The sequence below is a fragment of the Carettochelys insculpta genome, chromosome 2 (assembly GCF_033958435.1).
Source record: "Carettochelys insculpta isolate YL-2023 chromosome 2, ASM3395843v1, whole genome shotgun sequence".
NCBI lineage: Eukaryota > Metazoa > Chordata > Testudines > Carettochelyidae > Carettochelys > Carettochelys insculpta.
In genome coordinates, this window is record NC_134138.1 from 117,451,748 (window position 1) to 117,471,587 (window position 19,840).

General features: G+C 38.9%; 1 protein-coding gene across 4 annotated transcripts in view; it reads right to left on the minus strand.

Moving 5' to 3' along the window:
* CDKAL1 (CDKAL1 threonylcarbamoyladenosine tRNA methylthiotransferase) overlaps positions 1 to 19,840 on the minus strand; it is a 665,249-nt gene that overhangs the window by 222,347 nt on the left and 423,062 nt on the right. For all 4 annotated transcript variants that reach the window (XM_074985893.1, XM_074985894.1, XM_074985890.1 and 1 more), the window contains one exon: positions 2,566 to 2,711. In XM_074985893.1, the coding sequence (XP_074841994.1) occupies positions 2,566 to 2,711 (146 nt within the window). The remainder of the gene's footprint in view (positions 1 to 2,565; positions 2,712 to 19,840) is intronic.

The following is a 19,840-nucleotide window of genomic DNA, read 5'->3' on the forward strand; positions in this document are numbered from 1 at the left end:
GGAGAAGTCTGTGGTAATGTTATGTCTCAGCAGTTCTTGCTGTGAGAAATCTGTTTGAGAACGTCTACATGGCAACGTCATAGCTGGCTGCTACCAGGAGAGGAGAAACTACAAATACAGAACACATGCTCTTGAGCACAGAAGAAAAACCAAATGAGTTTAACAGATGTGCACGTAGTCAAGTATCTAAAATATCTCTGTCTTGCATAGCTACCTCACACTGCTGCCACGTATTGCAAAGAATGTTTCATTGCCTTAAATGGAGACTCAAATGGGAACCATTAACTAATCTGGTACATTTGGAATAAAATATTACTTTTACTATTTTTAAATTAAGACATCAAATCAATTTTTAAATTAAATTTATTACGCAAAGTAACAACAGTCTGCAGAAAGTAACTTATGTCATAGGTTATTGTATTATCAGACTATGTCTAGGTTGCCGAGAACTGTCGGCAAAAGATACACAACTTGTGCAATACATTTTCGTATCTCCTGACGACAGCTCTTTTGGAAGAGGCGTTCCCAACACTTGGCCTGTCCACATGGGACCAGATATCGGGGAAAACCCCTCTCTTCCAAGACATCCCTTCTTCCTCATGGAATGAGGATGACCGGGATGCTGGCAGAACACTCCTGGAGTGGCAGACTTCTGTTGGGAGACCTCTGGGTTCCCTATAGAAGCCTAAAGTTTAGACATGGCCTCAATGACCAGCTGCTACAAAGCTGCATATTAAGTAGTTCATATACACATACACAATTTAAAAAAATTCCATATGCCCCAACATGTGCCAGCTCTACTAGGTTATCTGAAATCCAACTGCTGCTATGGTAATAGACAGCTTTCAAACTACTGAAGAGAAAAATGAATCAGGTTCAAGTCTGTTCAGATATAAATTGACATAATTCCCTAGCTAAGGCATATACCAACATATTCTCTTAATTAAAAGAAAGGCACCCCATGTATTGTTTAAAAAAGACAAACTTCTCAGAACAAATAATAATAATAATAATAATAGTAGTAGTAGTAGTAGTAGTAGTAGTAGTAGTAATGGGTGCCTCCCCTGCTCTTGCAAGTAATCCCATTGCAATTAATTTCTGTGAGTACATAAGAATATTTGTTTACCTCAGTGATGTTTGCAAGAAAGGGTTCTTCAATTTTTTAAACACTTATTCTTTGTCATGCCTCCTACCTGATATGCAGCTTTTTGTTTTTTATGCTTTGTGCAGTTAAAACACTGTAACTTACAGTGATTTGGGTAAGAAAAACTGAATAAATTAAGTACGTGGAAATGCATGATACCACAAACCCATAGACTGCGTCTACACAGAAGCAGTATTTTAATGAGGCACTTCGGAACAAAATTCGGAAAAAAGGAATTTTGAAGTGTGGGGCTTCTTTCATAGCACCCATGTCTATAGAGCCAGTCTACGTTTCAAAAGCAGCACTTTCAAAGCATGACTGGTTGCCATTATGTTAATGAGGCGCTGAACATGCACATCAGCATCTCATTAACCTGTTCTGAAGTGCCTCATTAACATGCCCCTTCCGAAAGGAAGGGCATGTGTAGACATGGCCATGGTGTAAAGTGAAGAATCTTTACTCATTCTTTAAAAAAAAAAAACCCAAAAAACATCAATCCACACGCAAGCTAAGTCAAACATTAACACACACACACAAATGCTCATATTTTACAGATAGATAGACAAAGAGAGAAATAATTATTTCAGATTATTATAAGTTTTTCTGTCATTCCCCAAAGGAATATTAATTCTAAATAGGCCAAGAAGTTATGAGGAAGACGTAAGTAAGAGACTTAGTGCCACATTTTGCACTTCAATTGTGGTATTGATATCACAGTTAAAAAAAAAAAAGTCAAAAATCTCCCTCTCTCCCCATTTTTAACAGATTGCCAAACATAATATTACTGGCTATTAGAAGTGTTTTCCTGCCTAACATAATAACTTTTATCTTTTTGTTAAGGAAAAAACATGTTTAGACACACATTTACTTATGTTAACATAGAGCTTGTTCTTCTAAGAAAAAAGTCTTCCCACAAATCATCGCAATTCTTTAAAACCTACTCAGGGGATTAGCATACAAAAGCAAATTTATTCCAGTTAGAGAACATAAAATACTACTTAGTTAAAAAAAAAAAAGCCCATTTATGTTATCATGAGTTGGACAATCTCTAGTATGCAGATTATACAATGCTAAAAAGCCACATTAAAGTTAAAAGATTTCAGAAAGTGAACTTCAAGAAAACTATATATATTAGTTCAGGCATAAAAAACTGTAAAATTGCATTATTTGAAAAAAAAGATTAGGAATCTATTGACAAATTAAAAGCATGTCATACAGGGATGGACTTTATGAAAGTCAGGCAAACGAAGAAACCACATCAAGAAGTTTATAAGAAACTGAGATGCTGAACGTTTTTTTCATACCTTAATTATGAGGTTGCAAAGTAACTGCATTTTCAGCCACATGTTCTTGACATTGGGGGGGAAAAGACCCAAAAAACAAAGAGACACTGGCATTTTCTTGAGTGTTAACAGACTTACTTTTCTTTAAGGAAATCCACTACCCGTTTGAAGTCTGCAACACAGTATTCTCTTTTCATGTCCATGAGTATGCTGTCAGAAGCAGATTGGACTGGAATGTGAAGAAAAGCATATACTCTCGGATGATTGAGAATCTTTGCCATTTCCTAAAAATTAGTTAGAAGAAAATATTTTAGCCAATCATTAAATCAATGCACAGAAATCTGATACAATCATACATACTAATATGGTCATAAAAGGCTTCTGATGCCCAAGAAAAACTCAATTATAGTGCCTATCCATGAGCTACCAGGGACAGGAGAGTTTAGCCAGGATTTTTCAACAATAAGAGGAAAGATTTAGGATTACACATCACTTCAAATAGAATGTATCAAACAAGTGCCATCCTATAACTACCATTATTCAGTAGAGACGTCAATACAATTTAAGTGCAAACACTGGAAGCAAAGAATTCCAGAACTCTGCCTTAGTGAGATTAAAATCTTGAGTTCTCCTCTCAGGAAGCATCTGCTTTGATTTTCATGAGGCAGCAAAGAGTAGCTTTTTTTTCTGGGAGACAGACCAGCTGCATCTAAGCATATCCCCTTTGATATCCACTTGCTAATTAAGGAAGAGCCAATGAGTTGCAGACTTACTCCTCTACTATGTAACGGACTGCAGCCTGTAACTCAAGATCAAGAAGAAACTAGAATCAGTTTTTAAAGTGATAAAAGTAAATACATTTATTGAGCAGTTCAGAGTACAAGGGTGAGTGTGAAGGGTGATGGGAGCTATAATGGAATGAGCAGGGGTCATATGACATAAGGTCTTGGGGGAACAAGATGAGAGCCAAGCACAGTGATAGTTGGACTGTAATGGATAGTGTGTAGGAAAATTAACGACTTAACTGTTTGTGTTTCCTTACTTTTCAAAACCTACACTAGAAGCATATGCAATCGAAATTAAAGTTTTTGGCTGCACAACTTGATGTGCCTCAAATGGGTCTGATTTTTGCAAAGTGCTTAGCCAACCCCCACACAATCCTCCAAAACCAAAGATCTTCCACGTGTCATGAACTGGACACTCAAGAACTGAAACACCCTAAAATTCAATATAGTCACATTTGGAAATCTTGGCCTCAAAATAGTGCATAAATTGAGGAGAATTTGTTACATTATTCGGTGAAAACATCTTGCTTTCCTTAATCAGACAAAACAAATTTAAAGTTTCAGATAAATACACCAGTAATGCAATCCATGAACAACAAGGTATACATAGCTAATCCAGGCTAACAGATCAACTAAAGGTACATCAAAGCTCATTCACAAATGATAGAACATGCCACAGTAGACCTGAATTTTTTAAACTTTTCTGTAAAAAAACCCCAAAATAAATAAAAAAAAAAGTGCACCTAATCTTTAGGTATTCATATAGTACAAAATTTTTGTCCAACGCTCCCAGCCCAAGTTTTCAGAACGAACCCAAGCGAATAAAGTTTTGCCAATTAGAATGACTCCTGGGTTTGCCAATCTCTTTTTACCTCTTCCTCCCACACTCTGGAAATTTGAATAAAAATATTTGGTATGAACCATCCCAGCTTTACAAAACCAAATACCTTATTTTGCCGAACAATTATTTTTCCTTAAACAAATAAAAGGAAGATGACAAAAGAGCTTGAATATGAGTGGTTAATTGAACACTGCTTCAGTGCAGAATTCCTTTATGCAGCAGATTCTTTCCTTTCAGTTCAACTCCTAATTTAAAACTGTTTACTCTGAATTGTCTTTTAAAAACTATATTTAATTTATGATACAATTAAGGAAATAATAAGAAGTAAGGCAAAAATGGTTAATATACCTCAGCATTTTCTGAATGTTTTCAAAAATATGCCTCTGTCCAGATTTTAAATCAATCGAGCCACTTGTTAAATGGCTAGTAAGATTTGTTAACTTCATTTTGCTACTCTTCTATTCAGATTCCTTTGTCTAATCTCTTTGTGTTGATTGCTGAATAAAAACTAAAAATTAAGGTTTTAAGCTCCCAACTCATATACTCTAGCTCAAGCACACAAGAAAACCCACATAATTTTTCACCTAATTGTTCTAAGGCTTAGTATAAGGGTCATATCTGAGTAGATTCTTTGTCAATTATTTAATTATTACTTTATATGTACAGTATGACATCACTCACAGAACCCAACCAATATTCAGGCCTTATTGTATCATGCAATACATAGTAGTACACTTGATCTTTTGCTGTTCTCTCCTTAAGTCATCCATTTCTGGTATCTTTTCTCTGCTCTTTTCTGACATAATTAATGCTTCTCTTTGCAATACAGATCCCAGCTTTATATCAAAAGTTGCATTTAACTTTTGTATAGCTAGACAGGTTACATAAAAATAAGCGTTAGAGGAACAAGATGCGTAACTACTTTTGATGATGATATACTGAATACTGGACAGGATAGAAGACTACACTTGGTGTTGCTAACTCTCATGATTTTATCATAAGTTGTACAATATTTATTGTTTTCCTTAAAGTCCCTCCTCCTGGAGTCATATGACTATGTGCAGACCTGATTATGGTGGGAGTGTGGTGGGGGGAGAGTGGGCAGTTGCATAGGAGCATAGTATTTCAAAGAGGCCTAGTGCTCTGGCTGCCTCTGCTGTTACGTTAGCAGCAGCGCTGGCAGCTGGCGTTCCAGGCCCCTTTGAAACAGGTGGCTGGGGGTGGAAAGAAGGGACAGCACCATGATCTAATCAGAGCTACAGGTTAAGGGCCCTCACCTCTTCCACCCTTGGCCCTGCCCCTTCCTGAACTGGGGCCCACTCCCACGTTGCTCCAGGGCCCACAGTGGCTGTCAGCGCTGCTATAGGAGAAACTCAGCTTGCTTTTTTAAAGGAAAAGTCCAGTTCTCACCATTGCAGAGAAAAGTATGAAAACATGAACTTCAAAGGCTCCAAAACCAGAAGACACCTTTTTCTGCAATAACCACTCCAAACAAGAATAACCCAACAATTATCACCTCAGAGTAACCTGCAGCAAAGCAATGCAATTTACGTTTAACTTAACGCAGCACAGTGTACTAACTTAAAGATCAGAAGGAACATAAGAAGACTCCAGCTATACAGTATTTCTTTTCAACAGGGGCTCAGTCAACTTGTTAATTTGAACATTTGTACTGCATAGTTCTGATGGATTGCCACTGAACTTGCTTGAATGCGCAGGGCCATCCTTCCTCATAATACAAAATATGCTGCTGTGTCAGGCACTTGAAAATTTGGAACACTTCTAGATCTTAATAGCCACGTGCCTGCCTCTTCTTATCCCTGTTCTGGAGCCTTGTTTTGTCACGAGAAGTTCTAGTTCACTTAAAAATGAAAAAGCCTGCCAGATATATTACCAGAACACTGAACCTGTGAAAGAGCCACTGAAGCGGTAATGAAGACATTTAGTAGGCATTTGCCTACCCCAGGTGTATGTTGTCAGTTTATAAATTTACCATACTCATCTACAGGACTTGAGTTTAAAATTTGTTTTAAAAATATTTCAGTAGTGTGTTGCTGATGATTATAAAATCACATTTCTAAAAAAACATCTCTCTCAGCACCCCAAGCCGCCATTGGGCATGGGGCACCTGTTTCATAGTAATGCATAGGTCTCCATAAACCCTAAGTATGGGTCTGTGAAAAGGAGTAATTTGGTCAGGTATCCCATATTCAGCACAGGGAAATGTGGTCACCCTACAGCTCCTCCATTAATTGAAAAAACAGTTGGAGGTGATTAAGGCAAACCAGCCAGGCTATCACCCTCCTCCTCTTCCTTGCACCCCCTTCCCACTAGCTATCAGTGGATTCTCTGTTCCAACTGGCTTCCCCAGAGGCCAACAGAAAAATAACAGACTTTTCAATACATAGCATAAACTTACACAGATTTGGGACTTTTGTTTGGCATCTAAGACAAAAATTGCAACTGGGAGAAAACCCAACTGTAGATTTTGAAGGACTAAAAGCATAGGCTTTGAGAGTGAGCTGGTAACCTTTTAAGCATGCATACAGGTTCTATGATTGTTTTAATGTTTTCCCTGTATCACTTTTACTTCAGGAATAAATGTGCTTGTTTAGAAAGAGCTATGTACTAACTTATAACTGCATCAATATAGTGGCCATTGTCCTCAGAGAGAAATCAAAGCGTAAGTACTGGCCTTCAGAGAGACCAGCTTATTAGGGATAGCTCAGTGTAAGGCAGGAAGCTGTGCAGCCTTAAAATTCCCCGTCAGGAAGGAGTGAGATATGGAGCATAAAATAGGTGCCCTTGGTGGGACGTGGAGGGGGAAAACAGGAACAGTTGCCATGAAAATTTGAAACCTGACATCCCTTAGCATTTCCATCGGGAGTGAGGGTAGGAAGAGGAGCAGCATTAATCTGTAAAGGGAGATCCATAAGAGCCCACCCCTGTGAATCACGCTGAATGAATGTGTTTAACCAGTGCATCCTACATGTTCAGCTCAATCACAGCTTCTTCACAGTGAAATATCACCCCTTTACACTGGTCCCTTACAGACTCCACAAGAAAGAGTACATAGGATAGCACCTTTCTGACACTGGACCTCCCTCTATCTACACTTTCCACCTCTGGGGCCATCCTCCACAGTTTACTTTCATGGATAACTTTCAATGGTGATATATTTTAAAGAGCCTTGTGCATACTGTCTGAAATATGTTTCTTGAAAGAGTTCATTCATTTTCATAAAAATCTAAGACTTCTAGTTTTATCACCCAAAGCTCCATGGTATCTAAGCAGAGAAGACAGACATGATTTCCTCAACGTTTTGACTCCAGGTATGAAAAGTAATTTGATCTAAAAGTAGCATTCCCTGTATTATTCTTTTTCCAGCTAGCAACAAAAAATGAGGTATCAGAAATGGTGATACCATAAAAGGCTTTGACTTTAATTTTGGAGTGACAGTTATCCCATTAAACGGTATACAATGCTTCCTTAATCATCAGTAATGAAGGTTCAGAATGGCCACCCCCTATTGGGGATGATGGGATTAACATCAAAGAAACAACCTACAGAACTGTTGTTGAGATCCTCTGTTTCCAAAAAACACAGGCACAAAACTGGTTTGATAACAAGGACAGAGATGCCCAAGCTTTTCTTGATAAGATGCATGTGATACACCTGGCTTGAATCAATGATAAAGAGAAAGCCTCCAGGAAATTGGTATATAATCGAGCCAAGCAGGAGGCACAAGTCAAATTTTGGCAAATGAAAGAAGACTGGTGGAAATATCAAGCAATTAAACTCCAAGATGTGGCTGATAGACATGATCTTAAAGCATTCTATGACAGGCTAAAGGCAGTCTATGGGTCATGCATTAATGGCTGTTCACCAGTGTGCGCTGCTGATGGCCTCACTTTGATCACAGTGCAAAAATCCTTGACCGCTGGGCTGAATGTTTTCACAAAGTATTGAACCAGACCTCAACTTTTGACAGCAGCTCTCTTGAAGAGATTCCTCAGGGGGCTAATGATTTACAGCTGGCCATACCACTAGCTCTTGATGAGGTACAAAAAGCTGTTATCCAGATGAAATCTGGAGGGGTACCTGGCAGCGAAGCAATTCCGTCAGAAATGTATAATGCTGCTGGTGGCCAGTTGATGTACTATCTCACCCATTTATTTAGTGCCATTTGGGAGAAGGAGTTAGTCCCTCAGGACTTCAAAGATGCCTTGGTTGTACACATATACAAGGGTAAAGTTGACCACACGTGTTGTGATGACCTTCGGGGCATCTCTCTTATCTCTATGGCTGGTAAGATCCCAGCCTGCATCCTTTACACCTGGCTTTCACTGTGTGTGTTCAAAAATTACATAATTCCTGAAAGCCAGAGTGGATTTTGTGCTGGTCGAGGCGCTGCTGATATGATATTTGCAGCCAGACACATACAAGAGAAATGTAAAGAGCAACATCAGGGCCTCTATGTGATCTTCATCGACTTGACCAAGGCATTTGAAATGGGCTCTGAAAAATACTTGGGCGAATTGGCTGTCCTGAAAAATTTATCAACATTGTTCAGTTTTTCCATGATGGCATGCTTGGTCACATCCTAAACAATGGAGAGACATCAGCACCTTTTGAAATATCAAACAGTACGTGTCCTTGAGCCTCTCCTGTTCAACATCTATGCTGTTCAGTTATACTGTTAGCTGCTTTTAAGGACTGCCCATTGGGCATACCTATTCAGTTCTGAAGAGATGGCAGTATTTGCAATCTCTGGAGACCCTAGGCTCGCACTAAAGTGATTACTACAACTATCTGTGATCCTCTGTTTGCTGATGACTGTGTATTGTTGGCTCATTCAGTGAAGGATGCATGGGAGCTTTTTGATCATTTTGCTACTTCTGCTCACTGCTTTGGACACACAGTGAGCCTCAAAAAAAACAAAACAAAAAAACCCCACAGAAATTATTTCTTAGCCTGTTTGGAAAGAGCACAGCACTCCAGGGGTCAGTGTGCTGGTACAGTCCTTAAGGCTATTGACAAGTTCTGCTACCTCAGAAGTGTACTGTCCGCTAGTATAAATGTGGATCATGATGTATCAGCTTAATTAGCCAAAGCCAGCACTGCTTTTGGAAAACTGACCAATCATCTATGCAATAGCCACGGTATTAAACTCTGTACCAAGGTAGCAGTTCATCAGACAGTTGTCCTGAATACCCTGCTGTATGGCTCAGAGTCATGGACTATATATTGCTGCTATATTTTGAAACTTGATCAGTTCCATATGCACTGTCTGAGGAAGATCATCCATGTGAACTGGTGGGACAAAACTCCTAGCATGGAGGTTCTTAAGCTCTGTGGTGTCATGGGCATGGAAGCAATGCTTATGAACAGACATTTTTGCTGGACTGGTTACGTTATGAGGATGGATGATACATGGATACCAAAGATGGTCTTTTACGGCCAGCTTGCTCATGGAAAGCACCCTAGCAGTGGTCAGTATAAGTACTATAAAGACATATTAAAGGCCACTGAGAAGTCATGCAACATATCTCCCAGTGATGTGGAAATAGTTCAGGACAGACTGTCCAGGCGGCAGACTACTGTAGAGGGTCTTAACCGCTTTGAGAGACAATGTATCCAGGGATAAGAATGTACAATGCTTGCAGTTGGTGGCTTTTTTTGTGACATCTGTAATATGCTTTGCTGATCAAGGACTGGTTTAGTGGCTCACCAACGTTGTCATAAAAGATGAGATTCATCAATCGACAGCTCAGTTCAAGATGTTCTTATGAATACAACATTATTTGTGTCTTGCAAACAGACATACAAGCTACAAGACAAACTAATGATGAGTTTTAAATGGTGGTAATGAAAGTATATATGTAATTACGTTTCTAAAAGCTCTGAGTATAATGAGTATGCATCTACTTTGAATAAGAACTGTAGCCTGCAATATTAAAACAGAGAATAGCCTATAGCTAAGCCAATGAGGTCAAAAAGCTGAATTCCAATTTACACTTCCAAACTGCTCATTAACCACTCCATATATAAAGTGAATGTCTGATTTCTGGTTCTGTTTGTCTTCTTACTGAGATACTAAATGTTTACACACTCTCCAGAGACAGTTGACACAGAACAGATAGCGCCCTTCCTGCTTTTCAGTGATCTGCACTAAACTCAAAAAATAAATTAATAGAAGAAAAGAGATCATGTTGAAAGAAAATACTAAAAACAACACAGTTGGGCTTCTTCATAGAGTTTTAGACGTCAAATCTTCACTTATATCACGATTTTCAATAACAAGCACTACAGAAGTCATCATTCAACTTCAGTGTATTTAAAGCATTATGGAATGAACAAGTAAAAGAGAAATACTGGCCACCCAGGCATTTTTCTGGGTATGCCTGCAGAGCAACTGTGAGCATATTTTGCTGCACAGGTAGACAGACATGCACTAGCTCCGCTCATACTAGCATGCTAAAAATATCACTGTGGTGATGGCTGCAGGGACTAGATATCTGAGTACAGATCTGCCCAACTCCCTGGGTATGTTATGTACTCAGGTGTCAAGTCATGACCATACTGCTATTTTTGGAGCGCTAACCCAAACAGAGTTAGTGCATGCCTGTCTGTGCTAGGAACCATGCTCACAGCTGCTGCGTAGACATCTCTTCTATTGCACTTGTCTGACAAGTGCCACTAGCACTACCTCCTTAACTTGCCCATTGAGATAGGAAACCAGGAGTATGCAGTTGCATGTTAAGAAGCTATAATGGATGTATGAAAATAATGCTCTGATTACTTAAAACTGTATAAATCAGCTTTCAAAGCACATATGTGTTAAGTTGTTACTTGAAATTGCTGCCTCAAAACTTCAAGATAAAGATTTCCCAGTCTTATCAAGTCACCTTTCATGTACTTAAAAATGTAACCAGTCATAGCTTTGCACTGAACATTCATATTTAGCTAATTGTCACAGACATTCCCATAGTATGCGTGGAATACAAAATATTACCTTTAATCACTTATTAGAACTATTAGAGAATATGCAAAAGGATACCTTAGACTAACAGAGTTCTACTTCACAGCATCTCTACATCTGTTTCCTGTTTATATTTTCACACAGCATTGTGAATTACAAGATTTTGTTATATATTTCCACCAGGAGGGGAAAAAAAGGTAACATAAAACTTATTTGATTCCTATCTGGATGTAGTAAAGGAACCACATTCGGAAACTTCTGTCTTTAATAATGTTAGGAACAGCTGACTACCTTTTCCCCTCTGTTGTGCCATCTGCGAACAAATACATAAATATCTTAGCTACATGTGCAGGAAAGATTCAATATAGGATCTAAAGGCCCACAGAACAGATGAATTTGTTTTAATTTAACTTTACAAAAATGTTCTAAAGTTGGGACTTTGGAACACTGTATGTGGTATGTCTTGTTTTTCATTCAGTTCTTAACAGAGGCAGCACATTAAAAAGACACTAAGATTTTTTTTTTCAATTCAGTATATTGTAATAACAATTACAACATATACATTTCACTAAGTTAACAGCCTAAGAAACAAATCAAGCCATTAATCCATAATAACAGCTTTGAACTAAATTACAGTGAAAAAATCAATAGTCAAGCTTCTGTTACACATGCCTATATGATAATTAGTAGGACTTATTTCTACTATCCTAGCCTGGAAACAATCAATTACTTTAGTCCTGTGTCATATGTAAGGAATACTGATATTAATAACTACCACCTATATAAAACCTCCTCAAACACTCAGATCTAAAGAAACACTTGCTGTTTTATTTGTCATGTTCCCATATGGACAAATCGTTCAATTCTTTCCCTTTCTGACATGTTAGAGCAGGTCATACAATGAGGGCTCTCTGCTGACAGTTGCCTTTCAGATGCACATTAAAGTAGCTGGTGAACAGCAACACCAGCAGAATCTGAATGAGAATCAAGTGGCTGTGGTCTATTATTTAAATATTGCTGCTCTAATGCAATCCAGGAACAGATGTGATTCACTGATGCAGACACAGAAACAATGAGACATGTACACCATAGTATGATTAAATAGAGATGCTACAACTCTACTAAATCCATTCACCAACAGGGAACTCTCACACTCTTGTGCTGCTAGTAAGATTGTTCTAGTACAGAACGGCCCTGGTTCTACAAATCTGAGGGTGATGCCTCCACTACAGTACTCTCAGGCCTGCCCAGGGACCCAGACTGGAAGCCAGAATCTGATCATGTTTCTTCCTTTACTGCAGAAAAAAAGATGGGGAAAGACACAGGTTACGTAAGACATGGAGTCACACCCTCACCTTGCAATGTTGGGCTTGGGACACATACCCAAGCAGCACATTTGGTTACAGGAAACACTTTTTAACCTCAACTGTATTGTGACAAATGTTAGTCAAACATGGAAACAGACTTTCAAGATGCCACATGCAAAGTGAAAAATCTCACACAGCATGTCAATTTTGCCATACGGGAAAAATCCCTTTCAAGCCTCAACCAAAAGAGTAAAGATCTTCCTAAGGCTTCTTTCCTCTCAAAATTTGAATAAATAAATAAATAAATAAATAAAAAGGCAGCCATAGCTCCTCAGCCCCCATAAACATTCACCGCATAACTTTAGTAGGGAAAGAGGGGACCAGGGGAAGCATGTATAGTACTATACTTGCTGCTTCCGGCTGATATCTCTCCCTGCCCCAGAGTAATGCACCTCCATTACTTCTGGCCTCACCCTGCACAGTCCGGTAAGTGTTTGTTCTTCAGCTGTCTGTATATTAAGAGTCAGACCTGCCTCTCTCTCTCTTTCTTTCCTTTTAATTAAAAAACTCATCAGGATCTACTCTGATTAAAAAATTAGGTTGACTAATTTTGGACTCTTCCAACAAGCACGTCCACACAAAAGAATAGTTTCTCACTAAAATTCCCAACTGAAAGCTGCACTTGAAGCTGGCTGTACTTCTTTTCATAAGAAAAAGGAACAAATACGGTACAGGCTGAAACTCCTAAATCCGGCTTCTCTAGTCTGGAAATGTCCTTTGGACGAGGGATGTCACTGGACCAGAGAGCCGGGCAGGAGAGTGCAGCATGCGTCCTCTGGCAGACCAAGTTCGGGGGGCGGGGCTGCAGTGGCATCCACATTCCCCCAGCAACTCCTCTAGGAGAGCAGGTGCTCAGGGCTGGGGTTGCATCTGCCAGCAGCCCTGCGGGGCCGGGGCTGGATCCTGCTTTTCCCCTTGAGTGGGGGCTGGAGCCAAAGCCAGCTTTCCTCTGCAGCCCAGGGGAACCGTAGCTGGATTTTCCCAGCAGCCCTGCAGGGGCAGGGCTGGAGCTGGCTTTCTCTTATGGGGCTGGTGCTGGAGCTGACTTTCCCCCGCACCCCCATGGAGCTGGAGTTAGCTTTCCTCCGCAGCTCCACAGGGCCAGAGCCAGAGCCAGCTTTTCCTGCAGCTGCTTAGGGCTGGAGCTGCATCTCTAGTATGGGCCTGAGCCAGCTTCTCCTGGCAGCCACAGGGCAGAAGACAGAGGAACAGACCAGCAGCAGGAGGAGGAATGGAGGGGTGGCTTGGGGGCTGTGGCAGGGAAACTTCTGTTGTCTGGGACTGGTCAGGTCCTTACCGTGCAGGACAAGGGAGGCAGACCCTGTAGTGATCTGAGATTTTGGGATTCTTATACAAGAAAAACTGAAACTCTCTACCTTATTTTATTAATAAATTCATTAACTCTAAAATGCGATTTTTCAAATTTGGAGCATTATCTCTGTATTTGAAATGAAGAATAACAGTAACTCCTATTTCCAGATACCTTAACAAGGATTTCTGAAACTCTTCAAAAATGGGAACAATTTGTCCTCCTTCACCCAAACAAGAAATGTTTCACTTCCTTAAATGATTAAGTTGGGAGGGGCCTACCACTTGAAAGGGTCTGGAATCATTTCTTTGAATACAACTTTCCTGTCTGAGCACATAAACATGTCACCTACCCCACGTTCATGGGTAGACATCCACTACTGGCTACATAAGATTAACTCCATTCCTGTGACCCACTGAACATCTTCAACTCCCATGGAAAAACATGGATATTTATTGGGCTTGAAACAAAGAATGTGCTTATTACTTTGAAAGGTATAATCCATAATTGTTGCCATTGGACGAGATTTCTTTGTAAAATGTTAGAAATATATTTGCTCGGATTTATTATCTGGACCACCTTAAGGTACACTATATGCATTTATGTAGCACACTGGATAACATTAATAGATTGTATCCAGCTATCTGAATAGCTAGTTCTGTGTTAAATGGCTCGTCCTGTGTGTCAAGTGTACACACTTTTCAATTTCTTTTTCAAAATGTCCATTCCTAACAGCAATAGTAGCTGGATGCAGAATATTTTGTGGAGATTACTGATCCTACAGTTGCTCATCTCTGCTTTGATAATCAGTTACTCCCAGCCCCTCGTCAATCTCTATGAAATGCCTTGTGCAGTGGTTATTGCTTCTCTGTAAAAATTATTATCCTGTTCCAACCAAATCTCACTTTTCATCTTTAAACACTGCAATATAGAAAAGCAGTCCTCCTGTATCTGAATCAGTACACCTAATTTGCAGAGTATGTTAGAAAGACAAATATAATTAACAATATAATGAAGCTTCCCAAAGAGCCATTTACTGTTACATTACAGTGCTGCTCTAACATGCCTGTATCATATTTCACACGACCAAAAAAGGCATACGTAACCTTTCTACACATTAAAAAAACCCTTGCCATACTCTACAACATTTTTTAAAAAAATAGTTGGCTAATTTATAACTCTTGCAACAAGCAAACCTACACACAGGAGTTAAGAGTGTTTAATTTAATATTAGAGTTGTTATGCATAAGTACTTCAGTAATAAGGACTAGATGACACAAGGCTTAATACAATAGCTTTGCATCTTCAGAAATGTGGATGAGGTGACAGGTCAAATGAATTTGGAATTCATAATCTAGTCCATTCTGTACATTTCTTCACCGTTAAAAAAACTCTTGAGAGAAAAGGTAGATGAGGTAATGTCTTTGCTGGACCAATTTCTGCTGGTGGGAGATACAAGCTTTCAAGCATACACAGAGCTGTTTTTCAGGGCTATCACCCTCAGACCAACACAGCTACATCACCACTGCGTAGAACTCCAAAGTGTCTGGCACATAACAGCAGAATCGGTGATCTCTGCTCAGAAGATGGTCAGGAATGAAAAATCTAATCAGAATTCATGTGCACTAGCAGATCAGTGGCAAGCCATCTCCACACTAAACGGGTCTAATTTTAAAATCAACTGTCACTGCAGAAGAGCTACAGTGGGTAACTAAGTGTACCTTAGTTCCATGAGCATCTCAATTCACTGACTTGATTCAAAGTTTTCAAACTAAAAACACTCTTCTAAACTATAGTGACACAATCTTATATAACAACCCATATACCTCAATGCTTCATTTTCTTAAATTTAATAGTGAAGAACTAATTTAATGCATAGGACTGAAAAAAGACATTTTAATTTTTTCTCAATTCACAGTCTTTCAGATGTCCAAAAAATCAGTATTCTTGTGTAGTTTTATTGAAGTTTCTTGAATTTATTATCATTAATTTCCTTCTCATTTTCTAAATTAAAAAAATGATTACCAAAAAGCAAATCTTTTTTAAACAAATGCCAAAACCTAATGAAGCAAGCAGTCTTACTGAAGATTATGCAGATGATCTCTGCAAAGCACAGTGAGAATGTGACAGCCCATCTATCAAAGAAAACAAAGGATTTATGCATCTAAACCAAATGGAGGCTTTTGGAACAGCATGGATGGAGGCTGGTAGAACTTTAATTACCTATTAGAATATAAATAACTAGGAATGTGATAGCTCATTTGGCTATTAATGAAAGTACAAATATTAAAAGAAAAAGGGCAATCAGTTTATAATGCAAGGTATAGATTTGGTGTGCACTACTGATATTATTATTCAGTGTGTCCTGAAGCCAACAAGTATTAAAATATGCATTTTGTTTACCAAAACTGTATTTGCCTGAGATGGTAAGAATTGGAACAGAAATTGAAAAGACTCAGTTAAATGCTGCATTTTTCCCCTGGCTAATAACTGACAAAGGAAATGAGCCCCATCGCCAAAGGTTTGCTGTGGGCAGATGGTACAAGTGATTGACGGGGACTTGATACTGAACACAAAATTAAGAGTGGATCTGTCTGCATTCAAATACTCATCACTCTCCTGCCATATAATAAGGGAGGAAGGGAGAATGCCTACTAGCAAATTCATCATTTAAACTAAAGTCAATATCCATAGCTTTAACTAGACAAGAAAAATATCAGAACAACAAGAATTCTTGTGGCACCTTATAGACTAACAGATATTTTGGAGCATAAAGCTTTTGTGGGCAAAGAGCCGCTTCATCAGACGCATGAGTCTTGTGTGTTAGACAAGGAAAGTGCTACTTCAAAGTAACACTTTCTCTGTGATAAGAATTTTTATAGTTTGTTGAACACATCATAATACTGAATATTCCCCAGATTTATGCATTAATATATACCTTGTCTTTTGTCTTATGGAAGATATTACTTGTGAATCCAGGGAATTATTTATTTAGTGTTATTTATAAATAAGAATAATGTTCTGGTATTTTTAAAATAAATGTAAAAGCTTTTTTCTCACTACCCCAGAAATTTATGTTTGTAATTATCTCTAGACAAATACAGATCGAGCACTATTAAAGTGCTAGATGCTGTAACAGTAGTCAGACTTTAGAAACATCTAATGTTGAAAAGTATTTGGCATGCCACATTCATAATTTTAATACATGTAGTTAATCCGTGGAATCATAAGGCATTTCTACATTGCCATTTAAAGTAGAAAAAGTCTCTTTTTTGCACAAAACCCATGAGAGCATCTACACTTACCAATGATGTTCTGCAGTGAAACTTGTGAGTTTAACGCAAGAAGAAAACCACGAGAGGCATACAGCTTTTTCCCAGTCATGCTTTTCAAAGATGTGCAAGTGAAGGCACATTTCAACACTTCACAAAGCGTTTAGCCTCTGCAGAATATCCTACAGTGCTTAGGTGACCACTCTAGCCAGCACCTTTGATGCTCTGACATCAGGTGAACAGATGTGTCTGTCTGTCTGTCCCTCTCCTTGTTACTCCATAGTAACTTTCAAACTCCCCTTCCTGTTCTCTTTTCAAGTGCTTACTTATCATCTGGAAAATGCCTACTCCACAGAGCAAACAATCCCCTGCCCGAAGCAATGTTGAGCTGCTGTTGGGAAGAGAGGGCTATGCAAGGACCAAGGATGTGCTGTGATGACTCCCCATCCCATTCTCAGGAGAACTGCATTGCAGGATAACAGCCTTCTGAGTACTCCTGTCATCAGCAATGGAGATGCCGCAAATATAAACATGCTCTGACCACTGTGGAACTAATGAATACACAAAACAGTGCTTTTTTTTTTTGCCAGTTCCCTATCATTGGTGAAACTAACAACAGAAAAATTCTGTAAGTGTAGACATGGCCCTATTCTGAGACATTAAATCAATTGTTGGATCACTGATGGCTGCCTGTAGATCATCAATGGTACACATACCGCAGTTTGAGAACTGATAATAGTGTCCCCCAACTAGAAGGAGTTTATAGTCCACATTAGGTAGACAGTACATGACGTAACTGGAGAAAAGTCCATTTCAAAGCACTGAAGAAAAAGACACCCTCACCCACAGCAACTCTGATGGATCAACAATGATAAAACACCATAATCTAAGGCATTATTTAAATAAAGAGTGGTCTGTTTGGTACCTGAAGGGAAACAGGCAGCAGAAGACAAGGCATCAAATCAGAGTGTGCAAAGGCTTGGCCAGGCAAAGGATAACATCTTGGGGTAAAGGGAGTGAGTGTGAAGGAGTATACAGAACTTTGAAGATGAAAACACATTTTTGATCATCACACAGAAGGCAAACAAATTTACAAGTTAAGAATTTTAAAATAAGTTTGTTTTCACACAAACAAAATTGATTTAAGAAAGACAAATGTGTGATTCAAGTGACGGATCCCCCCTCATTGGAGCATTAAAAGGTTAGAGGCTTAAGTATTCATGTAATTAAATGTATCAAGGGGGTTTTCATTTTTCTGGTTGTTTCAATAATTTACTTACACAAATGACAAAAATAATATTAGAAACAAAGTGGGTAAATGCTCTAAAGGTGTTTGGTTCCTAAAATGCTGCTGCTTTTTTATTCGTTTCTGAGTAGAGCAGATATGTATTAAGCCTTTAATAATTCATTTCAAAACAACTGGCAGAATTCACTGAAAACTTCAGTTTATGCACCGTGTTCAAACACACTTAAGGAATCATGAATAGAAAAACAATGAGAAATAAGGAAAAGTAAATCAGCAGTTGTATTGTGGTACACATTCATGTGGTGCATCACGGTATGTCTAAGGAAACCATCTGTAGGATATCAGCTCCAATAGGGGTAAAGAACACAAACACTGAGCTGCCACAAAGAATCAAAGTGAAAAAGCAAAGAAATACTATTGTGACTCATAGAACACTTGGCAATCCCTCTGCATTGAAAAGAAACATCATCATGCAGGTTCCTCTCAATGGTTGATGTATCATTCAACTGCTCTGAATTAATAACAAGGACCCACAGATGGTGTACGGTACAGTCTGAAATAGACTCATTTTGACAGGTGACAAGGAACACTACTCATCTAGTAATGTGAAATTAAGCATGTAACAGAATGGCAGGTGTGATCTGCCTTCTTTTAAATACAGATTTGGAAGACCCTTTTCATACTTAGAATGTGCTGTCCTGTAAAGCTAGACAAATCTTAATGCAAAACAAACATCTAAAAAGGAAAATAATTTCTGAACTACAGGTAAAATATTTAAGCTTATAAGATCAAACTAACATCTGTAAGTCTAGTGACTTTGATTAAGTTTAATTGGGATAAATTTACTCCTTAATATTTTACAGTATGCAGGCATTTAGTGCATATTTCACATTTACTTATTTGTGGTACCAGGAAAAAGGATCAGGAAACTTTTTGGCTAACCTCTTGTCACCCAATACTCAACTACTGTGATTTTTTTTTAAGTGGGTTTGCTTCTGCGTCTCCCATCCCCTCAACCATATGTAACAATAAAATTCCCATATCTCCTTCCTTGAAACAGTCAGCTATGGAATGTGTATTTTCTCCTGAAAGAATAGAAAACAGTATATTCCTTGTGGCCTACTATCACCACATTTATATAGACACCAGAGAATTCTCTAAGGGCTTGTTTACACTACACCCTCCTTCGAAGGAAGGATGGTAATTAGGGCGTTGGGAGTTTACGCATATGCAGCACTTCATTAAGCAAATTCCCCCCCACGGCAACTTCAAAGTTTTAAACGCGGTTTCTAGCCGTGGCTCACCCACCGGTACTTCGAAGTGCCGGGGCAACTTCAAAGTCCCTTTACTCCTCAAAGTACTTTGAAGTACCGGTGGGTGAGCCACAGCTAGATGCGAGCCGGGACTTCGAAGTTGCCGCGGGTGGGGGGGCGGGGGAATTTGCTTAATGAAGTGCTGCATATGCAGAGCAGCACTTGATTAGTAAACTCCCAACACCCTAATTACCATCCTTCCTTCAAAGGAGGGTGGTAGTGTAGACATGCCCTAAGAGTGGGTACAAAAAGCACCCTCCCTAAGATTGAGTCTAGTATCTCCATGACACAGACTCCT